This window comes from Schistocerca cancellata, chromosome 11 (assembly GCF_023864275.1).
Source record: "Schistocerca cancellata isolate TAMUIC-IGC-003103 chromosome 11, iqSchCanc2.1, whole genome shotgun sequence".
NCBI lineage: Eukaryota > Metazoa > Arthropoda > Insecta > Orthoptera > Acrididae > Schistocerca > Schistocerca cancellata.
The window spans coordinates 140,484,968-140,512,773 of NC_064636.1; the positions used below are offsets into that span (position 1 = coordinate 140,484,968).

The 27,806-nt window shown below is 44.2% G+C and overlaps 1 protein-coding gene across 1 annotated transcript in view; it reads right to left on the reverse strand.

Moving 5' to 3' along the window:
• LOC126108566 (uncharacterized) overlaps positions 1-26,958 on the reverse strand; it is a 60,623-nt gene extending 33,665 nt beyond the window's left edge. Inside the window, exons 1-2 of the mRNA XM_049913854.1 lie at positions 26,926-26,958; positions 3,468-3,643 (exon numbers count right to left, since the gene is read on the reverse strand). Of these exons, the coding sequence (XP_049769811.1) occupies positions 3,468-3,612 (145 nt within the window). The 5' untranslated portion in view covers positions 3,613-3,643; positions 26,926-26,958. The remainder of the gene's footprint in view (positions 1-3,467; positions 3,644-26,925) is intronic.
• Positions 26,959-27,806: the final 848 nt, after the last annotated feature.

A 27,806-nucleotide genomic window follows, 5' to 3' on the forward strand; every position in this document is an offset into this window, starting at 1 on the left:
CTGTAACGTTGAGATGCGTTGAGTGTGCTGTTCGCTTATGTTTTGTACTTGTTTGTAACATATGTCTGAAGATGGGTGTTAAACCCGAAACGCGTAACATGTTCTAATAAAAGAGTCAATTGAACATCTCTTAACTTTAAAGCGACTGTAGAGCATTGGTTGCCAGTTATTAACTTTGTTTGTCCAACTTCTATGATGCCCTTTTCATAGATGTCCATTCCTGTTCAAATGAACTGCCTGTGTGGTATTCATCAATGTAGTATCTATAGCCCAAGAGAAATTCAGAGGCATTTCATGAATGCCCTCCACTTCAGTGTCCCACTCCTTCCCGCATTTATTCTGCCAGACAATTCTCTTAAACCTCAATCCACTCTTCATCGCAATTCAATTGAGATCTGAGCTTATATCTGGCCCTACGCGTGCCACACAATCTACGAACAGGATTTAGAAAACGATAGATTTCGACTTCAAGCCGTAGATAATCGGAAAATTCTTCCCATAAATGCAGAAGTACGAGTATTAACAAGAGTCTCGCCAGGACGTAACCTCAGATGGAACTTTCCTGTGCCTCGATCCTTCTCGAAGCATACCTCCCGTGGGGAAGCGAGAGTTTTCTATAGCTACCGACGATTGCGAATTAAAACAATGAGCGACAGAGGGAGAGAGAAAGGGACTCCCCTCTCTTCCACTCCGCTCCAATGCCAAACCTCGTGTGCAATCATGACTGTTTGTACTGAAGCAATAATGTTATGTAATTGCAGTACGTAAAGTTTTGAAATTTATATCATCATGTAGTTTGTTAAAAGAAAGGCGAACAAACATGTAAAAGTAATGCATCCACAGTTTGAAACAGTTGCTGCAAAAATCGATGTTTTACGCTGTTTTACATCTAAATCAACTTAAAGATGCAGAGCTACAATTTTTGTAGTATGTGTAATCTGATATAAAGCATAACACGTGGAATTTATGAAAGCCCATACATTAACTTCTGTCATCAGTGATAATACCTGCAACGGTTGCAAAATTTTACATGAGCAGTTGATTTTATCAATGGGGATGTGTATCAACAGTTGTGCATGTCCCATCAAGAGAAACGTGTGTTCTTATGTGTCTCCACTGTTGTTGTTGTTGTTATTAGCAGAAGTAGTATAATTATCACTACCATGTGCTGCCCGTGTACTTCGCATGTCATAATGTTGACTCATTGAGATGTCAGGTTATATGTAAGAGAGTGCACGAATGCCTTAATTTTATCAGGTGGAATAAACGCATAAAGAAGTAAATAAATGTACACAATGTGCCAAATTCCGCTACTTTTTATAACGCACTTTACACTATTTCTAAGGACACGGGCTCTGTCGTTTCTTGCGACTCTTAGTGTCTGTTCTGCTGGGGTTGGCATCGTGTAGTGGATCCCCGTACGCTCTGTTGCGTATGGCATTAAAGGTCTAAAAATTTCGGAAAAGTTACAGTACCTTCCTGCATTGTCACTTTTATCGCAACGACAATGAACAGGAGTCTTAAAACGTCACGTGTCAGAGATCTGTGCTGAAGTTTAGTGAGCGAGCAGTCTAGATCGCATCACATCGCATAGTGATTTTTTAATCCGGACCTGTGCGCTACCTTCGTGCTGAGTATCCTGGGGACGCTCCCAAGACAGCAGCCGTGTTCACAGACCGCGTGGACACGCTCCTGGCTGGACAACCACTCAGTCAACTCCTGCCGCATCCCGACATGCCCGCCAAGCCATCCGGTCTCAGCCTCACAGCAGATGTCTGGCTCCAGCGTGTGGACAGCGGCGGTCTCAACGTCCCTGCGGTCTGGCGGCTCTACGGGACCTGTTGAGTGACGTCAGCTGAACACGACACAACTGGAGAGACTCGTGGACTCTCTTTGTCGGCCAACTCAGGCCCTTGTCAGGGCTAGAGGCGGTGTGCTCTACTGCTGTGTCAGCACGATCTCTTCTTATCTGACATCGAATGAAATCTGTCCTCAACCTTCATTCTTATTACTTGTAACCTTCCACGTAAACATAACTAACTCGACCTTGTTTTGTAAGGAGAAAAACGTACACTTGCAAGATCTCAACCCTAGATACCAAACACCTGCCCTCTCTTAAAATAAATTGCCATACTTATGATAATACTCTTGTTAGAGTCTTGAATGCAGAGTTTTTAAACTTCTGCATGAGCGGGTTGTCTGCCGCTGGCTCCGCCCCACTGCAGCTGCCTGATGCACGAGTGTAGAGTACTGTGCAGCGGGGTGACGTCCAGAGCCCTCAGACCCGCTTCATGTCGCAAGTGTGGGAAGACGTGTGTGGAGCCGGTCACGTCTGCCCCATGTGCTTCGAAACTTTGTTCTTCAAGTAGAACACATGTTATTTAACATGAAAAATGGGTAAGCAATATGAGCAGATAGTACTTCAATGCCATGCGCGTATATGATCAACACTGTTTAGCAATATTTTAGGACATATTCTGCAGCAGTTTTATGTAAAGCACAAACACACACACAGATCTCTGTTACTGACAGAGGCAAGGTGAAATCTGACAATATTACATCTTCAAAGCAAGCTTCCTAAACAGTCAGTTCGTGATTTTACGTCTCTGTCGCATTGTGCCAATGAAGTTGTTTGACGAAAATGATGGTGGTGAAAGGGTATTGTCATCATTTTTACCACCATCCTCTGATAAAGAAGAGTCTAACGTCAATCAACTATTGTTCTCTCCATTTAACGGGTCTCTCTATGACTGCCGCAACTAAACAGCAAGGTACAAATAGTAGCACAAAGAAACGCTCATAGAGTTTCTTTTGCCTCGTGTAAGAGTTAGTCGAATAGCCACTTATAACGACGCTTACCGGTCACAACTGTCGCGAGCTTTGACGTTTAAACGTGGCAATTTGACCGTCACTGTATACTGCTCCTGGAGGTGCCACACAGTCGCTTGTCGGTTGACCGGCACTATAAACGCGAACCTCTTACTCACCGTACCGTACAGTAGTTCGAGCTCCGGCAATGGGCGACCGCAGCGGAGCGTGCCAGAAACAAGTGGTACACGGGCGTTAAAAAGCTATGTGGTCAGAAGGTCTTAACTGCGTACAGTCATAATCGTGGCCCGAATCTCCGCGCGACATAGACAGCTGGCGCTCACACCTGCCAAGTGTGCGTTTTGTATGTGAGACCAGGTTGGTCATCTTCTCTTGTTAGATGCAATCGGTTGTGATTAGGTAACTGTTTCTTTTCTTCAGTGTGATTATTATTTAGTTCTTATGTTTTTATTTCTATGCACTGTTATTAGGACTGAATTTTAAAATGTGGTGCAACTCCATCATCATGTGTTCATAAGCCTCGACGAGAGTTTTATAGAATACCTAAATGAGCACATTACACTTAGTTTTTATAGAATACCTAAATGAGCACATTACGCTTTATTTAACAATAACGAACTTCCAAATAATATACTCACCAGGTTTATCCCTCCACTCAAACTGAGCATGACGCCGACTCTCACATTTCTCCCTGCCGACCCAGGCTCTTGTAATGCGTCGAACAGCATGCGCTGACTGGGACACGATATGACGCCTCAGATCATCTGTTTGCAGCGTTGTCATGTTCCATTCCACGTCGTTCAACCTTTCAAAACTAAAATGGTGTCAGTTTATGTGACGGATGATATTATGAAACTTGACTGTATTTTGTAGAATAGAATAGTGAAAACTAAACTCAACTTGCCCTTTTCCAGCTTTTACGTTTCCCATTGATAGGGGTCGCCAGCCCATTAGAGACGAATCGTGGGGTCAGGAATAATGGTGCACATTACGGCTGGTATGCGAGTCTGCTAACATATTCTGGCGAACTGATCGTTTCTGATGAAATACAAGAATTCACATACAAACATGCAGCCAGAACTATGATTGGACAAGCACGGCAGACCGCCTTCAAAGGCATGGAGTGGGCGCTCCCCCACAACATGGCTCATCGTCTGCTCCTTGGCGCCATAATCACGAGCAGCACTTGCACTATAATAGCACGTTTTCAAGACGTTGCCATGTCTCTCTTGTGCCATTTGGATGCGGTTGAATCTTGGTCTTTCGTGACAAGAAAGACCATACTGCGCTACCTTACTCAGTTGGACTGAATTCTTATTGCACTCTGTCTTAAGAATTAATACCTTGGCATCCTTAATTGTGAGATTAGCAGGGACAAAATTGGACAGAACATGCAACCCCTAAGTGGGAGCTGTTGTAGCAATGTCATTAATAGTCAACATGGCTCCTTATGTCTTAACTGTATGAGTGCCATTCTCCCACACTGTAGCACAATATGCGACAGCTCAATAACCAAGAGAAATTGCAGCCTTTTGTTTTGTTTGTCTACATATGCTCCCCAGTTTTTTGCAGGGAAGTTGTGCAGTTGATTTAGAATAGAACCAAACGACTTTCACAGGTCCGTGCAGTGCTGCATAAATGACAGTGACAGGAAGAGGGAGACACCAAGGTAATTAAGGAAGTAGCTGCAGGAAATTTTGGTCCTATCCAGGGGCACATATGACTGCCTGTGTGCGTCTGTATCATGGAGGTAGAACTCTGTGGGCTCAGTTCCACTTGTGTTTTGCTGGAGTCTCTATTTGTCTCTGTTTGGTGTCAACTTGGAGGCTCGTCGACACAGTCAGTAAGTAGCCAGTTCCACTAGATGAACGTGGTCACTAGGCGACCACTACGAACAACAATAAAAAACTACCTGGGACCTTGGAGTGCGAAGAAATTGCCTAAGGGGACACGTGAAACGGAACCTGGATCAGTGGAGTGGGCTTGTGTTCACCGGCGAGTACAGGTTTCGAACGTCGACTGGGGCTCGTCGTACAAGGCTGTGTAGGCGACCAGGCACCGGTGCAGGTCTCTATCCATGGGTTCTGCTGTGGGGCGGGACTGTCGTATTTTGGGCTTCTATTATGGTAATATCAACAGTAGCAGCAAACAGTATAACAGGAGTAGGATTCTTTAGGAAGGTAGAGCAGAGAGTGTGTTACAGTGAACAGTTCAGTGATACAGTTACGCTTATCACAATCGACAGCAAACAATACCGACAACGATAGTTCAGATAGTACATGCCGACGTCGGAAGCTTAAGATGAAGAGACAGAAAAAGTATATGAAGGTACTGAAAGGGTAATACAGCACGTAAAGGGAGATGAAACTCCATTACTCGTGGGAGACTGGAATGCAGCTGTAGGGGAAAACGTGGAAGAAATGGTTACTGGAGAATATGGGGTTGGGATAGGGAATGAGAGAGAAGAAAGACTAACTCGTCCTGTAATAAATTTCGGCTAGTAATAGCGAACACTCTTAATCGCAAGAGGAGGATGTATAATTGGAAAAGGCTGGGTGATATGGGGAACTACAGTTAGATTACATCATGGTCCGACAGAGATTCCGAAATGATATAGTGGATTGTAAGGCATACGCAGGAGCGGATATAGACTCATATCACAATGTAGTAATGATAAACAATACGTTGCAGTTTAAGAGATAAGTCAGAAAGAATCTATACGAAAATGTGTCAGTTACAGAGGTACTAAGGAATGACGAGATACTCTTGAAGATCTGCAAGGCCATGGATACAGCAACAAGGAATAGCCCAGTAGGCAGTCCATTTGAATACGACAATAACAAAAGTTGGAATGAAAAACATAGTTACAAGGAAAGTAACTGCGAAGAAACCATGGGAATTGAAATAAATAACTGAAGCATTTCTTTTATTACCCATGATGAAAGATGTGAGTTCAAAAATGTTCAGGGATATTCAGGAATACAGAAATGCAAGTCCTGAGGGATGAAATAGACAGGATGGGTAGGAAAGCTAAGACGAAATGGCTGCCTGAAAAATATAAAGAAATCGAAAAAGAAATGATTGTTGGAAGGACTGAGTCAGCGCATAAGAATGTCAAAGCAAACTTGAGTGAAATTGTTAGCAAAGGGTGGTAACATGAAGAGTGCAGTGGGAATTTCACCGTCAAAAAAGGAGGAGGAAGTGGATATATGGAAAGAGTACATTGAAGGCCTCCATGAGGAGGGAACATTTGTCTGATGTGATAGAAGAAGAAAGAAGAGTCCATTTAGAAGAGATAGGAGCCCAGTAATAGAATCAGAATTTAAAAGAGCTTTGGAGGACTTAAGATCAAATAAGACAGAAGGGATAGATAACTTTCCATCAGGATGTCTAAAATCATTGTGGGAAACTGGCGACAAAGCGACTATTCACGTTGGTGTCTAAAATGTATGAGTCCGCCAACATACCATCTAGTTTTCGGGTCCGCCGCTCGTGGTCTCGCGGTAGCGTTCTCGCTTCCCGAGCACGGGGTCCCGGGTTCGATTCCCGGCGGGGTCAGGGATTTTCACCTGCCTCGAGATGACTGGGTGTTTGTGTTGTCCTCATCATTTCATCCTCATCCAGGAAAGTGGCGAAATTGGACTGAGCAAAGATTGGGTAATTGTACGGGCGCTGATAACCACGCAGTTGAGCGCCCCACAAACCAAACATCATCATCATCATCATAGTTTTCGGAAAAATATCATCCACACAATTCCTAAGACTGCAAGAGCTGACAAGTGCGACAATTATCGAACAGCCTGCTTAACAGCTCATGCATCCAAATTGCTGACAAGAATAATATATTGGAGAATGGAAAAGAAAATTGAGGATGAGTTAGATGACTATCAATTTGGCCTTAGGAAAGGTAAATGCAACAGAGAGGCAATTCCGACGTTGCTGTCGGTGATAGAAGCAAGACTAAAGAACGATAAAGTTACGTTTATAGGATTTGTCGACCTGGAAAAGGCGTTGAGTAATGTAAAATGGCGCAACGTGTTAGAATTTCTGAGACAAACTGGGGTAAGCTGTAGGGAGAGAAGGGTAATACACAATATGTACAAAAGCCAAGAGGGAATAATAAGAGTGGATGACCAAGAATGAAGTGCTCGGATTCAAAAGGATGTAGGCAGGGATGTAGTGTCTCGCCCGTATTTTCAGTATGTACATCGATGAAGCAATGATGGAAATACAAGAAAGGTTCAGGAGTGGGATTAAAATTCAAGGTGAAAGGGCATGAATGATACGATTCGCTGATGACATTGCTATTCTGAAAGTGAAGGTGAAGAAGAATTACATGATGGGCTGAATGGAATGGACAGTCTAATGAGTACAAAATATGGGTTGAGAATAAATCAAAGAAAGACGAAAGGAATTGGAAGTAGCAGAAATGAGAACAGAGATAAACATAACATCAGGATTACTTGTCACGAAGTATATCAAATTAAGGAATTCTACTATCTAGGCAGCAAAATAACCAATGACAGATGGAGCTAGGAGGACATCGAAAGCAGATTTACACCGGCGAAAGAGGCATTTCTGCCCAAGAGAAATCTATTAGTATCAAACATAGGCCTTAATTTGAGGAAGAGTTTTCTGAGAATGTACGTTTGGAGCAGAGCCTTGAATGGTAATAAAACATGGACTGTGGGAAAACCGGAACAGGAGAGAATCAAAGCATTTGAGATGATGTACTACAGACGAATGCTGAAAATTAGGTCAACTTACAAAGTAAGGAATGAGGAGGTTCTGCGCAGAATGGAAGAGGAAAGGAATATGTGGAAGGGACACGATGGTAGGACATCTGCTAAGACATCAGGGAATGACTTCCATGGTACGAAATTGGAGAATACATCCAGCAAATAATTGAGGACGTAGGTCGCAAGTGCTGCACTGAGATGAAGAGGTTGGCATAGGAGAGGAATTCGTGGTGGACCACATCAAAAGAATCAGAAGACTGATGACTCAAAAAAAAAAATGGAAAGGTCTCTAACGTTTCGTCTCCAAATGCTGGAGACATCTTCAGAGGCTATAAAGGCTCAGGCAGCAGTTTGAAACTTCTATAAACTCTACAAACTGAACTGTTTGTTCGGATCCCTGACACAGTCGGGCTGTGATGTCGTCAGACGGCTGCTTAAGAGCGCAGAGTCACGAGTGCGTGTGTTGTCGAGCTTCTGCTGGGGAACACTTGCCGCTGGTTTCTGTATTCAGCACTGAGGCCAGCAACTAGTCTAATTTCTCTCATTCTTCTTTCCGTTAAAGTTGCTTTTGTGCTTTGGAATTTGAATGCCCTCTCTGTAAATTCAAGGAGAGTAATATTGGTTCCGTATCGCAGAGACGAATTTTTAGTTTCCCTGGTCCCAGTGGATGTTCTGCAACTGCCGATTTATTGCTATTTCGCAGATGACAACTGCTCTTCTGTTCCTTAAGCAAGAAATCATTACTTCTGTTTGCACTACACATGTGTGCTTGACTGTGGTGCAAGACAATTTATATATTCCTCCTGTGGCAAGTGCTGGCCGTACATTCTTTACAGTGTTCAGAACATTCACGATCCTTCGTAATTGGTATAAACACTGCATCAATACTATGTATTCCACGTACTCTCAACATGTGAACCATGACTGCTTTTACGAATAGGAGTAAATCTTTGGTTCTTCTTCATGAGAAGCTCCATACCTTTATGGGCTTATTGCCCTATTTATCTCTTTCTCAGATTAATCATTTCTTCTGAAAATAGTGATTAAATAGTCGGAGTGTTCCTCTAACTACTGTGGTGACACATTATTTAAGCCCAGCCCACCAATGTTCTCATCACTGCTCTTTTCAGTTTGGGACAGTGACTGGAATTTTAGTGAATGTATCCACATGTATGAGTGATGTTTTTGCAGACCTTCTATGCCTAACATCTGTGGATTTTCTAAGTAGCCGTACATTCTAAAATAATTCAACTTCTTTCTCTTTTTCTATACTGGATTTTTATTATAACTAATATCATTCGGAAAGTTTAGAAATTCTGTGTTCTTTTTGTCCATGAGGCTATATAACGAAGTATGAGTATCATCAATATAACAAAACCAACGATAGTGATTTTTGTTGCTGGGCTGATGAGCTGTTCCTTCCAGTTTTACATATAGAACTCCGTTGTAACTGTGCTGAGTGTGTTTCCTGTAATGTTGTAATGAATACAGTTTCAGAAAACTGGATGATTTATTCGAGAGCCTCACAAACTGAGCGAAGTCAATAACGCTTTGGTCCGCCTCTGGTCCTTCTGCAAGCAGTTATTCGGCTTCGCATCTGTTGGCAGAGCTGTTGAATATCCTCCTGAGATACATCGTTCGAAATCATGTCCAGCTGGCAGGTTAAGGTTAAGTCATGAAAACCCCGAGATGGTTGGAGTGCCCAGCCCAGTATGCCCCAAAGGTTGCCATTTGGGGAGAGGTTTGGTGCCCTTCATAGTCAAGGTATGTTTGGCGAGCAATAGAAACACTCGTTGTGTGTGTGGTCGGGCATTACCTTGCTGATTTGTAATGTCAGTATGGCTCGCCATGAAGGACAACAAAACTGGACGTGGAATATCGAATATCGTCGACGTACCGCTCTGCTGTGTGGGTGACTACTAAAGTGGTCCTGCTATGAAAGTGAACGGCACCCCAGACCATCACTCCCGGTTGTTGGGCTTCATGGCGGGCGACAGTCAGGTTGGAACCCCCCCCCCCCCCCCCCGCCCCCCAGTCTCCAAGGCGTTTCCAGACACATCTTTGCTGGACATTGGGGCTGAATTAGAAGCGAGGCTCATCATAGAAGACTGTTCCAGTCAATGAGCTTCCTGGCCGAAGCCGCATCTGTCTAGATGGTCGTGGTATACCAACCTTACTGTCGTCCGCCATATGGTCTGACAACCTCGAGTGATGGTGTGGGGTGTAATTTTTTTTCACAGCAGGACTTCTTTGGTTTTAATCTGTGGTACCCTTACAGCACAGCAGTTCGTCTATGCTGTTCTACACCCCGTTTTGCTGCCTTCAAGGTAAGCCATTCTTGGCTAACTTTTTTTCCAAAATAATGCCCTCTCGCATATTGGGAGAGTTTTTACTATTTGTTTTTAGTCTTGCCAAACCCTGCCTTGGCCAGCAAGGTCGCCAGACTTCTTCCCAATTGAGAATAATTGGAGCAATATAGGCAGGGACGTCCTACCAGGTCGGGATTTTGACGATCTACCACAGCATTTGGACAAAATATGGCATGATGTTCCTCAGTGAGACATTCAACAACTCTGTCAATCAATGTCAAGATGAAAAATTGTTTACATAAGGACGCATTATTGAATTACTTAACTTGTGAAGCTTCCCTCTTGAAGAAGTCATCCACTTGTTTGTCTGCTCATGTACAGCACAACTAAACTTTCTGTATCTTTCGGATATTTCCTTTACAGAGTGTTCCTTTTTTTGTCTAAGAGGGTAAATTCCATATGTGACATCGTTTTATTAAGACTAACTATAGTAAGCAGTAATAGAACGTCTAAATGGGCTAGTATCTGATGGACATGAAGGATTCTATTTTTTGTATAATGAACTGAAGCTTGTATACGTCTTTTTATGCTACAGAGGTCAGTAGAAGACTGTCCAGGTATTTGGCAGTCACGCTTGTCGAACAGTCCATAGCGCTAACAACTGGTCTTAATGGAATGACAGGTTTGTGAATTTTTGGTATACCACACAATCTTGATGGGACCAGTTCTGTTGGTGAGAGAAATCAAAGAGCCTTTTACTAGCTGATGTGTTACCCTAAGTACTGATCTTGGGAGATAGCTTTTAATCTCACTGTACCTTCCTGGTTGTAATACAACGCAAGTTTTTCTGCAGTAGGTTCATTATTTCATGAGCATTGTAGCGTTGCCCTTATCTGCTGGAAGCTCTAGAATACATCAAAATTTAAATCTCGGATAGGTCTCTTTCCACAAGTTAGTGTTGTGTCATTGTTTATTGCCTCTGGTGGTGTCTCTGGTGGCGCCTCCACATTTAGGAGACGAACTCTTAGGCACAGAAATATGCCATGGACAGTGGCCGAATACCCATTAAGCAAAATTTAAATTAGTTATCAGTACGAATACAGGTGTTAGTGTTTGCAGGAATTACAAAAGAAACGAGGAGTGTAGAAATCGGGTGGCCAAGACAATGGCTCATGGGCCATGCCCAGGCACAAGTGCATTTGGCTCATTTATTAAATTTTCTTTGAAGTGCTCAATAAACACTGGGTTGAGCAACCGTACAGTTTTATTTCAAGGTTTCTGAACTGTACACCTTGCTGTGTTTTCTAATTTAATCAACTGTACATCATGGGCTGATCATCCATTTATCAATGGAAAAGCATGTGTTAGTTTTACACCCTCTTGCTGCACAAATACATTATTTATTAGAGCGCTACTGCCTTGAGCTATACGTGTAGGGAAATTGATAGCTGATTCTATGTTATATGCAATTAATAACACTTACACTTTTCCGATCTGAACTGGTTAGAAAGTTTACTTAGAAATCATCACAGATTAACAACTTCCTGTTTTTGGCTGACAGACAGCGTAATAGGTCATCTACATATGCTAACAGATCATCTACTTTATTTTTTATTCCCCTGATATTCTGATGAAGTAAGTTGATACTACCCTTAGCTTCATCCCTATTTACTGTACATGAAGCTTCTTTTATTCTATTTTTTTTTAGTGTTGCCTGTTTGGACTTTGACCTTAACATAAAAAACCTGTCTACCAGGTCCCATTAACCACAGGGGCTATCTTCGTGTCACTGATGCTCCCTCTTAAAGTATCTGCTAATAGAGAAGCTAACTTATCTTTCCCCTTCCTATTTAGGTGCAGGCCATGCGTAGTGTATCCTCACCTACCAGTAATGTCAACAGGAACATCGCGTGTGTGAGGTTTTGGCGGTATATGGAACATCCCGTTCCTCCACTACTTCAGATAGCAAACCAGAGCGTTAACACGCCTTACAGCAGTGTTTACGCAGGACCGAACATGGCGCTGAAAGACCCCCACAAACACCACATTTGTGTGGCCAGTTCACGTTCCTATTCCATCCAAGTCTCTCGCAATAGTACACCTTGGATTCATACCACAGGCTGCTTCCTGCTGCCCCAACTGTAATTACCTGTTTCTCCCTAGCATTTATTTTCACAAAACTTGTGAGCTGGTACGCTGCACCTAATTCCTCCTGAAGCTCCTGGCCTTGACTGTTAACTATGAGCAATATTCTTCTTTTCCTATTCTGATTTGATCCCTACGTGTCTTTTTTTCTTGAAGCTAATATTCTGCTTCAAAATACATTCAAGTACATCTGGATGAGGCCCTTCCTCCACTACTTCAGATAGCAAGCCAAACTGATTTACCAACTGAATTTCGAAGTTTTTTCAACAGTGTCTCTTTTTGCTTCTACCTCTCCCGTCCCTGTTTCTTCCCTTAGCCTACATAATTCCAAGACCTCATTTTCTAATCCAGCCTCAAGGGCACAAGTTTTTGCCTCCTTTTCAGCGACTTTTCTGTCCTTTCCACATAACGTACGTTGCCATGGAGAGCGTCTTATCTAGCCAGTTTCCTCGCCGCTACATTCGCCCCAATAAACCACAACTTAAACAGTCTTCACATCCCCGCCTTCAGATTTCTACAGCAAGCATCACATTTGCTAGACATGTTTTGACAGAAAAATTAACTCAAAGGAAGAGGATAACTTGGCACAAGAGCACTGATGTTACGTAACCTGTATTAATACGCAATGAAGCGCTAATGTAAACAAACTTTTAAAAATCTCAAAAACTTTATAAAACTACCCTTGTAATGCTTTCTAGGCCACAACGTATTCTTCAAACTCCGTATTTCCTTTAACACCAGTGATCTTAGGGAACTTTACTGTCTTTGTCAGAATGTGTCCGTTCCAGAAACGCGATTTTCTTTTTAAATCCATCCCCATCAAATGAGGAAAAAGTTACCTTGCAGTGCATTACTGTGGGCAGTGTGCAGTCAAGTCCAGTTAAAATGTGAAATCTGCGCTAGATTGCACATGTTTTAACTTTCGTTCCTGCATTCGTTTATTAAACGCTAGCAAGTTTTAAGTCGTTCCAGGTATGTCTCTCGACATAACCTACGTACTTTGCAGTACGATATGAAGTCTCCATAGGAATTGTACAGTTTCACTGAAAACCGTTGCAGCTGAAAACGGAAGATGCGTGTGACTTCAGCAATTATACTATGCTTTCTTCCAATTTCGCCATGTGGCAAAGGCCTGCAAATTTAGCACAAACTGCTTTTTGATGTACAAAACAAGGAATCTCGTCTGTCGACATTCGTGATTTAATCCTGTTTCATTGTCAATCAAATCTTTAAACTCTTTCTGCATATTCCAGAATCCGAATCAAGAACAGTTCTCCACATGAGTAACCTAGAGGCAGATATCCTCCGATTTGTGAGGCAACTTAAATCACTTAATAACAGCAAGTCTTCCGGTCCGTACTGTATACCAATTACGTTTCCTTCAGAGTATGCTGATGCAACAGCTCCATACATAACAACCTTATACAACCGTCCGCTGGACAAAAGATCCGTATGAAAAAATTGGAAAGCTGCACAGGTTACACCAATATTCAAGAACGGTGGAAGGAGTAATCCAGTAAATTACAGGTCCATATTATTAACGTCGATATCTAGTAGGATTGTGGAACATATATTACGTGTGAGGACTATGAATTACCTCGAAGAAAACGGTCTATTGACAAACAGCAAAGACGAATTCAAAAAACATCATTCTTGTGAAGCGCGAAGTGTTGAGTGCTATCGACAAGGATTTCGAAAAGACCTTTGACATTGTACCACACAAGCGGCTTGTACTGAAATTGGGTGTTTATGGAATATCATCTAAGTTAGCTAACTGGGTTCGTGGTATCCTGTCAGAGAGGTCTCAGTTCCTTATAACTGACAGTCATCGAGTGAAACAGAAGTGATTTCTGGCGTTCCCCTACGTAGTGTTATAGGCCCACTGCTGTTCCTTATCTATATAAATGATTTAGTAACAATCTGAGGAACAATCTGAGATCAAAAAATGCAAAACGATTTGGAAAATATATCTGTATATTTTGGAAAGTGGCATTTGATCCTAGATAATGAAGTCCTCCATATGAGTGCTAAAAGGAATCTGTTAAACTTCGGTTACACGATAAATCACTAAATCTAAAGCGCGCAGATTCAACTAAAACCCTAGTAATTATAATTAGGAGCCACTTAGATTGGGGGTTGGGGTTGGGTTGTTTGGGGGAAAGAGACCAAACAGCGAGGTCATCAGTATCAATGGATTAGGGAAGGATGGGGCAGGAAGTCGGCCGTGCCCTTTCAAAGGAACCATCCCAGCATTTGCCTGGAGCGATTTAGGGAAATCACGGAAAACCTAAATCAGAATTGGCAGACGCGACTTAAATTGGGGAGAACACATAATGTTGAGGGGGAGGCAACCCAAAGACTGCGATTCATTAGCAGAATATTTAGAAAATGTAACAGATCTACTAGAGAGATGCTTGTATGCGCTCTTTTGGAGTACCGCTGCACAGTGTGGGATCCTCACCAGATAGGGTTAACGGAGTACATTGAGAAAGTTCAAAGAAGAGCTGAACGTTCTGTATTACCCCGAAATAGGGGAAACAGTGTTACTGACATGATACAGAATTTGGGGTGGACATCAAAAAGGCGGCAGAATCATCTCACGAAATTTCAATCACCAACTTTCTCCTTCGAATGCGAAAATATTTTGCTAACGCAGACATACTTAGGGAGAAACGATCGTCGTGATAAAATAAACGGGAGCTATCAGGGAAAGGTATAGACATTAGTTTTTTCCTCGCACTGTTCGATATTGGAATAATCGAGAATTGTTGTGAAGGTCATTCGATGAACCCTCCGCCAGGCACTTAAGTGTGATCTGCAGAGCATCCGTGTACATGTACATCTAATGTCGTTTCACAGTGGACATGCACTACCTGTAACGTATATGAATTGGGAAACCTCTTCGCTCTCTTCTGTCACTGCCACTCATTTTAAAGAATCGCGACGGTAGATCGCTCGACTGCCTCCTTCGTGCAAACAGCCACTGGCCCGGTGAACCTCCATCGTACCGAGATCACACAGCGAAGGGTAGACAGCGCTGACAGCGCGAGTCTGCCGAACTCGAGAGACTTGTGCCGGCCGGAAGACGCCGCAGCGCGACGCCGGATGAAGCGCCGCGCTCTTCCGGGCGCCTCCGAGGAGGACCGAGCGGAGCCGAGCGGCAGGCAGGCCGGGGCCGTGGCCCAGACACGCCGCACGCGTGACTTGTGGCACGGCGCGGCCGGCCGTGAGTATGAGCCGCTACCCAGCTGCGACGAAGTCATTCAGTCAACTCCTGAGGCGTCACCAGTGGCCACAGGTTGGATGTAAGATGTAATACCTCACATATGTTCGTTTCATATATTCCAGGAAAAAGATGTCCATTTTTACAAGTGACAAACAGCAAGCGTGTAAAACACAATGCATCAGAATAACACATATTAAAAGCATAATATTACCAAGGAATACAGCAGTATCAAGAGCCATCAACTAGAGATAATTACAGAGAACACTGCAATATATTGAGAAATGTCATTAGACCAGCTGATAGTATCAGCTGTGAGAGTAATATGTACAAATCTGACAATAACATCAAATTACGCTGGTATATAACGAGGACAATGCCAGGCGAGCAGCGGAAATCTTCGGTTATCTGTTTACTGAATGTCGCAGTGTGAAGACGTTACTAACGTTAACGGCATATGCAAACGTTTAAATGGTTCAAATGGCTCTGAGCACTATGGGACTCAACTGCTGAGGTCATTAGTCCCCTAGAACTCAGAACTAGTTAAACCTAACTAACCTAAGGACATCACAAACATCCATGCCCGAGGCAGGATTCGAACCTGCGACCGTAGCGGTCTTGCGGTTCCAGACTGCAGCGCCTTTAACCGCACGGCCACTTCGGCCGGCTGCAAACGTTTAAACAATAAAGTCTTGTACGTCGAAGAAAGTTCAAACTCCTGCGCCTCACTCACTCAAATTGCTTGTAACACCATTTTTATTGTGGGCAACTAAAGGTAAAGCTGAAGGATGCAAACTGTAAGGAAATGGAACCAGTAATTACACAATAAATAAGGGTGCATGTGCTTGAGATCATATATTATTTCGGACAATATATTTTTCTATATCATGCACTACCTAGCTCGTGAAATTTATTTTTTCCTGTGCGAAAGTAAATATTCAGTCACAAGGCTGTAAAAATAACATGTTGGTAATATCTAAATCACCTTCCACTTCCATACTCTACAAACCCCTGCGAAGTGCGTGGTAGAGGGTTTTTCCTGCAGTAGCACATGCTGGACCGTCTCCCCGGCCACTTCGCTCCTGTGCGCCCTGTAATTAGTGTGACCTCGTCTTTGCCGGCCCTACGAGAGCGACAGCCAGGCGTCCGTCTTGTATTCTCAGATTCTTCGCTTCATACAGCTTCTTGTAATGTTGTGAGTAGGTATTCATCTTGAGGTGATTTCTCAACATGAAATCTCAGTTTTTTTATCTCGTCTTTGATTTAAGAACAAAAATTTGAAAAGATTCAACCTTGAACAAACACGGTTTCTTCTCTTTTTACCGATACGTATTTCAGCCATATTTCATTATCACCAGCGGGTTTCCTTTGTTCTTCTGCAGAGTAAAGAGTAAAATATCGCATTGGGATACGCATATTTTTGGGAATGTGTTATTTTTGCTCAGAACGTTATAACAGACATGTAAACCACAGTAGCACATGCCGTTGTTCATGTCGCTGCACGTCATCTGCAACACCGAGATACCAGCCAAACTGGAAATAGCAGACACAGACATCAGCAACAGCATGTGCCATTAACGCATACATTTTTCTGAGAGCGTTTTGAATGCAAATGTACAATTCTAAAATTATACGTTTCCCATTGTAACAATATATTCTTTCTAGAATGAAATTTTCTCTCTACAGCGGAGTGTGCGCTGGTATGAAACTTCCTGGCAGATTAAAACTGTGTGCCGGACCGAGACTCGAACTCAAGACTTTTTCCTTTTGCGGGCAAGTGCTCTACCAACTATTTTTATTTTCTTTTTTTATGAAGAGGAAAAGAATTTCTCGCATCCACCCACGCGCGAACCCATGACCTTCCGTATCCTATTCCCGCGCGCTAACTACATTTTTTTTTTTAATTTTTTTTTTAAGGAAGCTCAGGGCGTCGTGGTACACGCCGCACTAGCAGTGGGGTCTCTTCACGGCAGTGCCGGTGCGTCGAGGCCCAAACCCCTCCCACCCCTTTTTTCATGTCCCCAGTTGGGTCATAGCACTAAGTGTGCAGAAATCTTAACACAAAATTCCCATTCTCCGATGTAAGAAAGACAAAGAAACCTCTTCTCTGAGTAGAAACTGATCACTGACAAAAACTTAACAATTCTTCTTGAATCACACAAATACTTTGGAAGTCGTACACGAGTAATTCTGAACAAAATGTTTTGAAAAAACTCTTCCTGTAACACAGAAGTAAATAATAATAATAACACAAGTGACTTTTAATTTTCTTCGTTCTCGTTCAAGGTGTTGTAGTGGTGCCACATATTTAACCGACACCCATTCTTTCAAAAATGATCTTCAGCATGTTGCCGTAGTGCTTCTTGTGGTTGCGATATGTGCTGATTTTTGCGTATTCACACTTCATGTAAACGCGGAATTCTATCTCGTTGTCTGACCCAAGTTTGTTGATGACATAACTAACATATTTTCCCAGTAACCAGCTAATGGCGTTGGTTTTTAATTTCGGAAAGTATATCATGTCTGGTCTCAGGAGGAGCGATTGCGTTATACATTCGGCCGAGGATCTGGCGAGAAAGACGATTTGTTGGCTGATACAATTGCAGTTATTCACACTGCTGCCACAGGTGAATCTGTGGATGAGTGTATCCACCAGTCTGCATTTTCCACAAAGTTGCCCATGCCAGTCGGAGGTGATCTAGGCACCGCAGATTCAATATTTTACTTTTGTTTTCATTGGTTGTCGCTTCCGACGCTAGACAATACCTTTGGATTTCTCTTTCCAGTGTAACTATCTCCTCCTTATTCCTTATTACAACACCCACGTCATCAGCATAAGCTCATATGACGGTTTTCTCACCACTCAATGTTATGCCTGTTAATCTTGCGTGGACAGTGCGGAGAAAGGGCTCTAAAGATACGGAAAATAAAAACATAGATAAGGGACTGCCCTGTGGAACCCCACGCCTTATCTGTATGGGTTTATATGTTTAGCCATTGATTGCTATTTTCGCATTTATACCTGTTGCAATATTTCTTAGCATGTTGAAAATCTGAAGGTGGAAAGTCATTTTTGACAGCGTCGCAAAGAGGTATCTATGACTAACGCGGTCAAAAGCTTTGTTGAAATCTATAAAGATTAAAGCACATTTTATACTTGCCACTGACGTAATTGCAATGACGTCTCTCTATGCAAATAGACTTTCGAATATCGTTCTGGTTGGAGAAGAAGATTAATGATGACTCAATATTTTGTTGGAAAAGGCACGGAGTCTTTTGTTGATAATACGCGAAATTATTTTGTAATCAGAATTTAGTAGTGAAAGAGGCCGATAATTGTTTAAGTTGGTTTTGCCTTTACTCTTAGGAATCAGTACTATTTTACTTTCCTTAAGCTCTGCAGGGACCGCTTTTCCGGTCAGGACCTCATTCGCCATGGAAGTGATCTTGTCCCCAATTATTGACCAGTAGTGGGCTTAAAAATCCACAGAGAGGCCATCAAGTCCCGGAGATTTTTTGAGAGGTGAGTTACGTACTGCCTCATGCACTTCATCTTTAGTAATAGGTGACAGGATGTCAGCGTTTTCTGTTCCCGACAACTGTGGACCTAAAATAGTGAAAAAGTCCTCGAGAGCTGCATCGTCCACTGTGGTAGGGGCACATAAGTTGTCATAGTACCTGTGGACTTGGTCCAGTATTTCTTTCTGGCATGTGAGCCTTGTACCAGTATGCGTCTGGACTTCAGCAATAAAAGCTTGACGTCTGTTTTTAGCATGCCGCACCAAGTGATACAGAGAAGCAGTTACGTCAGCTACTACTGATGTGGCTTTCGATTTAATTTTTAGTCCCTCCATCTGTTGCTGTTTAATGCTTCATAACTTGGCTTTTATTTTTTGATATCATTTAGACGAATTACGTCATCATGTACCTCTTGATATGTCTCTTAAAACTTTATAATAAAACTCCATTGTATTCCTCAACTCCCTGCGCCTCGCTACACTATACTGCAAGACAACTTTCAGCAGCCTTGGTTTAGCCCTCCTAGTCCACCAGTCAATGACTGTTGGGTGCTTGTCTGCTGTGCGGAGGCCCATAGTCCACGCTACTCTTATTTCCTGTTCCAGTTCTTCGTCAGTTAAAACAGATATATTCAAATTCCTACTCTTATTTCCTGTTCCAGTTCTTCGTCAGTTAAGACAGATATATTCAAACTCCATTGCCCTCTGAATCGACGGGTTGGCTGTACACTTAAATTAAAGCAGTTTAAAAGTGTACTGTGATCGCTAAAATACACGGGAACTGTTTCAACGTTTAATATAAAAATTTCCAAATTTGGTGGCACGTAAATTCTATCTAGTCTGCTGCGGGAGTGGCTGGTTATATACATGAAGTCGACTGATGTCGGGTGCTGAAGTTCCTATACATCTTTGAGTTGTAGATCACTTACTAACTTTTTTTAACTTTGGCGAGTAGTTGAAATTGGGTTGTTGATCTTTCTGGTTTAAAACACAGTTAATATGTCCATCTAATATAAGAGAACACGGATTTTTCCTCAATAAATAAATTAGTTCGTCTTGAAAAAACATCGCACCATCCAATTTATGGGAATTTCCTGATGGGGCGTAAAGGTTAAGCACGGTCATATCGAAAATTTTTATGCCTACGGCTCTTCCTGATTCTAGTCGTTCGATTTCAGTCACCGGAATGCCTTCCCTTATAAGAATGGCTGTATCGATATTAAAGCTGTGAGGACGGGGCGTGAGTCGTGCTTGGGTAGCTGAGTTGGTAGAGCGCTTCTCCGCGAAAGGCGAAGGTCCCGAGTTCGAGTCTCGGTCCGGCACACAGTTTTAATCTGCCAGGAAGTTTCATATCAGCGCACACTCCGCTGTAAAGTGAAAATTTCGTTTTAGAAACATCCCCCTGGCTGTGAGTAAGCCATGTCTCCGCAATATCCTTTCTTCCAGGAGTGCTAGTTTCTGCAAGTTTCGCGGGAGAGCTTCTGTGGAGTTTGGAAGGTAGGAGACGAGGTACTGACAGAAGTAAAGCTGTGAGGACGGGGCGTGAGTCGTGCTTCGGTACCTCAGTTGGTAGAGCGAATGACTGCGAAAGGCGAAGGTCCCGATTTCGAGTCTCAGTGCCTTTCCCCATAAGCGCGCCCCTCACTTTCGATTTCCTTACTGCAAGCGTTGGTGGATTTATGGAGTCTACATTCATTGTATAGGGAGTCAGATATTGCTGACAGCTCGCTTCCACTGTCTATTATCGCCGTGCAGTTGATCTCGCCTATCTTTATTTTCACCAGAGGGTATATTTCTGCCCTACATTTCGTATCCTTTTCTTCTAATAGTAGTTTACCCACATCTTCGTATTCTAGCATGTTCATTTGACTGTATCCGATATTGTTTTCGGGCTGTCTTTGTGTCGTGCCCGACCTGTGGCCTAGTCAATTATCATTGTCTACTTCGATCGCTTGTACGCGTCCCGGATTTGGTGGCCGAATTTCAGCTTCATGCCTATTTTCGGTGAGTCCGTTTCCTTGCCAGTTCTGATACGTATGCGTTCGGTTGTGGTTTCTGTTGTTGCTCCACTGTCCGCTGTTACTCCTCCACGTGTTCGCTCTCTGATCATTATGCTGCCTGTTGTTTCGATTGTTTGTCCAATTGGGATTGTTCCCTGTCTGATTTTCACGTGGGAAGTTTCGCGGAGGCGATCTACGACCATCATTGTGCCAGCCCTGTCCACTACTGTTTTCGTTCTGGTTTTCCCAATTAGCACTTTGTGTGTCCTTTTGCACTTTCCTTTCTCTGTTTTGCTGCTCATTAAAAGCGAAATCCAGTTCCCTTAACGTGCCTTTAAATTTCTCGATGTTGTCGCCGCACCTACCAGCTAGGGTTTGTTGATACGCGATCGGTAATTTCATGTAGCGTAATCTGATTATTTCTGCTTGGCTACACAGTTGGTCTAAGTACTGGTTTCGTTTGGTCATGTTTTCGAAATATTTGACGGGGCTGCGGAAACCTGAACTTTCCAAATTTCGGCTCATCATGAGTTCTTGTTTAATTCTGTCTTGCGTTTCTTTCGACCAATACTTGTTGAGGAACGCAGTACGGAATTCTTCATAGGTATTGCAAGTTCTCGCAATGTTTCGCATCCACTGTGCGGTGGCGTCTTCCATATGTGAACAGACAAAGTCTAGCTGATATCGGAGCGGCCAATGCGGCGGTAAACTTAGGTCAAATAGTCCGATGAATGTTTTTGGGTGCAACAGAATACCGTCGTCTTTGTAGTGCTTGAACCGCTGGACCGATATAAAGTGCTTAAAATTGAAGTTGTCTTCTGACTTCGGTATCTCACGTCTTTCTTCTCTTCCTTGCTGTTCACTGTACCGGCAGTTTTCGTTCCTCATTGTAACGGCACATTCGGAATTATACAGTTGATGTGCGGTGGTTTGGATTAACGGACTGCAATTACTTGAGTCGACCGTAATGTTGCTATTCGTACGGTTGTTGATTATTGGGGCAGGTGGATTCAAAGGATTTGTCCATTCTATGCCACCGTTCTCCATATTAAATTCCCTCTCCGTGTTCCCACGGTGGATTACTTTAATTTCTGATCCGCTATTCGCCGTTTGCGTGTGACTGGTTGGCAGTGAAATTGCTCCTGTTCTCGTCGTTCCCTCTGTACTTGTGGGGCTGTTACTTCGGTCTTCTATAATCTCTGCATTTTTGCTCAGTGACTTTATTTCCCCTGCTAGCCGCTCCATTTCATTAGTCACGTGTATTTTTAGTTGTTTGAGCTCTGCATTCGGTGCTCCGTTCTGTGGAGCATCTTTGGTACGTAATTGTGTTTCTTCGACCTTCTTTATCCGGTTCTGGAGTTTGTGTATCGCTCCCCTTCCCACTTTCGCGGTTTGAAATGTTTCCTCTTTGGTTGCACGAGACATGCGCTTCGCGCCCTTTGCTATTAATTTCGCTTCGTTTGCCGTTCTTTTAATTTCCGCTACCTCACGTGCCAATGTGGCTTGTAACGCAGCTGCATCGTCTTTCATGTCTTTCGTTTCCGTCTTAATCACATTAATATCCATACCAACGTGATCTATCCGGCTGCGGATTCCCTTTATTTCGTTTTTCATACTAGTTTGAATTCCCTTAATTTCGGTTTCCATACTACTTTGGATTTCTGTATTCTTTCTTGCATTTTCTTTTCCATACTAGTTTGAATTTCTATCTTGATACTTTGCATTTCGTTATTCATATTTTTAAGAAACGCGAGTATGTTTGCTATTCCTACCGCGTCGATACCTTGCACGTTATTTGACACAATAGGTTCTGAACAAGCGCGGACATACCGGTACTGTGTTCTATCAACCTCCTCTTGCCTGCTGTACGTACCATAACCTGATGTGTGGCCGTGTGCTGCCGCATTTGATTGTGGTCGGTTGTAGTAATCACTGTCGCTTTTGCGTTCACGTGGGCTGACTACACCGTAGTTTCCGACGGTAACAACTGCACCTACGTGTTCTCTAAGGTCTTCCTCGCTATCAGGTTCTCGTCCCCTGGCTTGGCTGAGTCTGTCTTCCTCCAGAAACTTCCTGTGAACCGCGTTCACCTCACCAGTACCCCGCGCATCTCGCATTCTCAATTCTGTCTCGTCCCATCGATTCTCGTTACTCCTATTTACTCCCACCATTTCACTATTAATTTTGTCTATTGTATCTACTTCTTTCTGTAACCGAGCTTTAGCTCTTGTTAGCGTGAGGCGTAGGCTTACTCACTATTATCTCTCACACAAATAATAACTAAATTGTCACACGCACGCCTACAATAAATAACATAGTAATCACTTAATTTTCCTACACAACGTCGTGATTGCGCAGCGCACATACAAACACACGTATACACTCCTGGAAATGGAAAAAAGAACACATTGACACCGGTGTGTCAGACCCACCATACTTGCTCCGGACACTGCGAGAGGGCTGTACAAGCAATGATCACACGCACGGCACAGCGGACACACCAGGAACCGCGGTGTTGGCCGTCGAATGGCGCTAGCTGCGCAGTATTTGTGCACGGCCGCCGTCAGTGTCAGCCAGTTTGCCGTGGCATACGGAGCTCCATCGCAGTCTTTAACACTGGTAGCATGCCGCGACAGCGTGGACGTGAACCGTATGTGCAGTTGACGGACTTTGAGCGAGGGCGTATAGTGGGCATGCGGGAGGCCGGGTGGACGTACCGCCGAATTGCTCAACACGTGGGGCGTGAGGTCTCCACAGTACATCGATGTTGTCGCCAGTGGTCGGCGGAAGGTGCACGTGCCCGTCGACCTGGGACCGGACCGCAGCGACGCACGGATGCACGCCAAGACCGTAGGATCCTACGCAGTGCCGTAGGGGACCGCACCGCCACTTCCCAGCAAATTAGGGACACTGTTGCTCCTGGGGTATCGGCGAGGACCATTCGCAACCGTCTCCATGAAGCTGGGCTACGGTCCCGCACACCGTTAGGCCGTCTTCCGCTCACGCCCCAACATCGTGCAGCCCGCCTCCAGTGGTGTCGCGACAGGCGTGAATGGAGGGACGAATGGAGACGTGTCGTGTTCAGCGATGAGAGTCGCTTCTGCCTTGGTGCCAATGATGGTCGTATGCGTGTTTGGCGCCGTGCAGGTGAGCGCCACAATCAGGACTGCATACGACCGAGGCACACAGGGCCAACACCCGGCATCATGGTGTGGGGAGCGATCTCCTACACTGGCCGTACACCACTGGTGATCGTCGAGGGGACGCTGAATAGTGCACGGTATATCCAAACCGTCATCGAACCCATCGTTCTACCATTCCTAGACCGGCAAGGGAACTTGCTGTTCCAACAGGACAATGCACGTCCGCATGTATCCCGTGCCACCCAACGTGCTCTAGAAGGTGTAAGTCAACTACCCTGGCCAGCAAGATTTCCGGATCTGTCCCCCTTTGAGCATATTTGGGACTGGATGAAGCGTCGTCTCACGTGGTCTGCACGTCCAGCACGAACGCTGGTCCAACTGAGGCGCCAGGTGGAAATGGCATGGCAAGCCGTTCCACAGGACTACATCCAGCATCTCTACGATCGTCTCCATGGGAGAATAGCAGCCTGCATTGCTGCGAAAGGTGGATATACACTGTACTAGTGCCGACATTGTGCATGCTCTGTTGCCTGTGTCTATGTGGCTGTGGTTCTGTCAGTGTGATCATGTGATGTATCTGACCCCAGGAATGTGTCAATAAAGTTTCCCCTTCCTGGGACAATGAATTCACGGTGTTCTTATTTCAATTTCCAGGAGTGTAAAAGACTCCTTACGGCTCCAACCATCGAGCAGACGCTCAAGCAAGTCACTCCTTCAAACAACTGAAAACACTGGAACCAACGAGCAGACGCTCAAGCGCAACAGTAATTCTACAAATTATTCTACGACATTGAAGCCAGCGAGCACACGCTATAGCGCGGCAACAAATGCAATTCTTATTGAACTAGCAATTATAACACGTGGTTCTATGCATCTGTGCATAATTTATTCAGTCAAGCTAAGATCACGATTAATAAGTAAGTACTGAGACTTCAAACTGCTATCCCTTCGAATTTTTGCTGACTGTGTTTCAGGATTCTCAGATACTTATCCTGGCAGGGTAAGCCAATTGTAAGTAATCGCTTCTGTTTGGCTCTTTTCTGCTGATGGGTAAGCCTGCGAGCCGAACGTATGAGTGAAAAATTTTGCACAACGGATTTTATAACGCTAATTTGTCGCCCTGACACTACGCTCTCCAGAAGGGTAAGCTTATCCTTTGCTCGATATGTGACGTCAACTAGTCGTATGCAAATCTGATTAGTTTCTAACCATATCCTCAGTATACGCTAGAATCTTCAGATGTGCTGACCTACAAACACTGCCTCCACTAGGTGGTTGCAAACATGAAATACACAAATAAGGAGATAATAAAATGACAAAGGAGTACTAGCTATTAAATGATTCACTCAGTAGTGTTAAATTCTTTACTCTTCTGCAATTTACTCGATACAAGATTACACAGTACGAGCAAGATTATAGTTCTGCCTATTCACATTTGGTAATCGCTCTGTCTGGCACTGTCCTGTGACATATAATCGCGGTCGTTAATTCGAGCGCGGAATACTGACATGAGCTATGGCAATTGCAATTATATTTAGAACTACACTCGCGACTAGCAACGTGAAGCCTCAGCATAGAACGAAAAAGACACGTGATCAGCAATTTACTTTACTTCCCTAACCGCCGTTGCGATTGCACGACCACTACAGTAATCTGACGCTTATCGCTGCGATGGTTCTCGCCTCAGCGAGATAACATAAATTCTGCCTCACCAAAAGCTTCCGTGGGCGCCTCCACGGCTGCCGTGGAACGCCAGACGATCCTCAGGCTCTCGCTACAAGTCCTCTGTCCCAGTAACGAGGTTGCACACCTCGCCAGGACCAACCTCTCTTCTCGATGCTCCAGAAAGAAGTGTTTCACAGTGGCTACGCTTTTTCGTAGCTCCTGTTCCTTTTTCTTCTTCCCGCTTTAATGTGTGTGGCCAATCATGTTGCTGGAAGGCGTTCGTTTCCGAGCGCCGAGCAATCTCATTTTTGCAACCGACCGAAGCTTCTAGAAGCTTCCAGACTGTTCCAGAAGCTTCCGCTCCGGCCGTTTGGAACACGTGCACGCCGCCACGCGTTTTGTGGGCGAGCCCCTGTGTCTTCTCCTTGTCGTGGGCCACGTGGCTCCCGCTAAGCCGCGGTCCACCGGCCTGGGGTTTCCAGGAGCTTATGTTCGCTGTTGTCTTTAGCTCTCAGGCCTGCCTGCCACGCTTGTGTCTTTCCCGTTCTCCTGCCAGCCTCCCGTCTCCGTCCGCTTCACTATCGCCCAACGTGCAGGTATTCTGCTATAAATTAAGATCCGTAGCCGATGCCAGTATCGTTAATGGTTTCCTGTCTCGATGTTTATACTATTAACGTGTCTTCTTTCCGGAGTGGTAGTTGTAATGTGGCTCAAAACGATGCCACCTTACAACTTTTCTAACTATGTGAACCAGATTTCACCTTTACTAGTAGATTTCGACCGCAGTTTAGATGTTTAAAGACGGCCAAACTAAGCGAAATATTGAAAATTAAATTTCTGTCACCCCTGCAAGCCGCTAGACAGGCAACCTCCAATCGCTCTAGGCTTGTGGGCTGGTGGTCCAGTATCACAGATAACCACGGCTGCAGGAATCCGTGGCGGAAGACGCCGTGCCGCACTGAAACCCACTCAGTCCCAAGTGCTGACTTTGATGGTTTTTGCGTACTTGCGTTCAACGCAATTCTGTAGGAATCGACACTGGCACATCGAAACACTGGCCGACTGAATGTGGCGGTATTTTCCATCCGTTCAGCCTTATTCTTGCTCAAGTTTTCACCGGTTAAAAGGCTGGAGCAAGGCGATAAATAACGAGCAATAAATTACTGAACACTCAAAGCAGTAATTTAACATACTGTTCGCCATCCCTTTGTTCGTAGCCATCGTGATTTATAAAAGTAAGAAAATATATTAAACAGGAGCAGTTCCTTGACGTTGCCCTTATTGAGTTACGCGACAAACCACCCAAAAGCGTGCAGAACAACGGCAGCTTCCAGTAGCTAGCTGGCCGCCTTACCTTTGTCAGGCCGCACGCTCCTCTCGCCTCGGCCGCTCCCTCACAACTGGGCCACACAGACAGCCGGGGCGCGCGGCTGCCCCCACCCAGCGGTGACGTCACGGGGCGGCGTTGCCAGGTTCTCCTGCGGCAGAGCGAGAGAGGCGTCTACGTCGAAGTTGGCACTGCCGGACCGCCTGCCTACTTCCACGCCACAGTCCGCTATCTCGTACCGCGCTATGCAGCTGGCAACACACACCCCGGTGGCATGGGGCTCCCAAAACCGGACTTCATAAACTGATCTTCCGATACCGCTTCTGGGTGGTCATGTAATGCCTTAAAAATCGATTCGGGAAATCCGTTTCTAGTTGCCGATTATCCAGTTCCGCAATCGACTTCCGCTCTCATCTAAACGCAACCAGTTTTGAAAAGTGCTTGGCCGGTCATGTTTCGTCCTTTCTCTAAAAAAGATTGGGCTAATATGGACAGAGTGGCTTTTTGGTGCAGTGAAGGATAAGTAGAAATATCAGACTGTAGCTATTTACACCTCGTCTAATTGAAGAGAAATAGCGATTGAGCTGACTAAATCAGTAATTGTAACAGCTGTTTTCCGGGAGCTATATTTAACTCGGCTACCAAATCCTCTTCAGACCTTAACGTGTAAACACGACAGCGCAACGGTGTCCGAAATTTGATTTTCGTCTTTCGGAAGATGTGTCACATGTAAACGTAGTGACGGCGCTTACACATCAGGGCGTAGACTAGGTTGAGCGGATGTCCCGTTTTCAGTGGGCATGTCCTTTTCATTATCTCCCACTTTTTTTAACATGTCATGCCTTCTGTGTTTCTTCTTTGTAGAACTTTTTTCCGTGGGGCATTATGGAGTATCATGTTGAAATTTA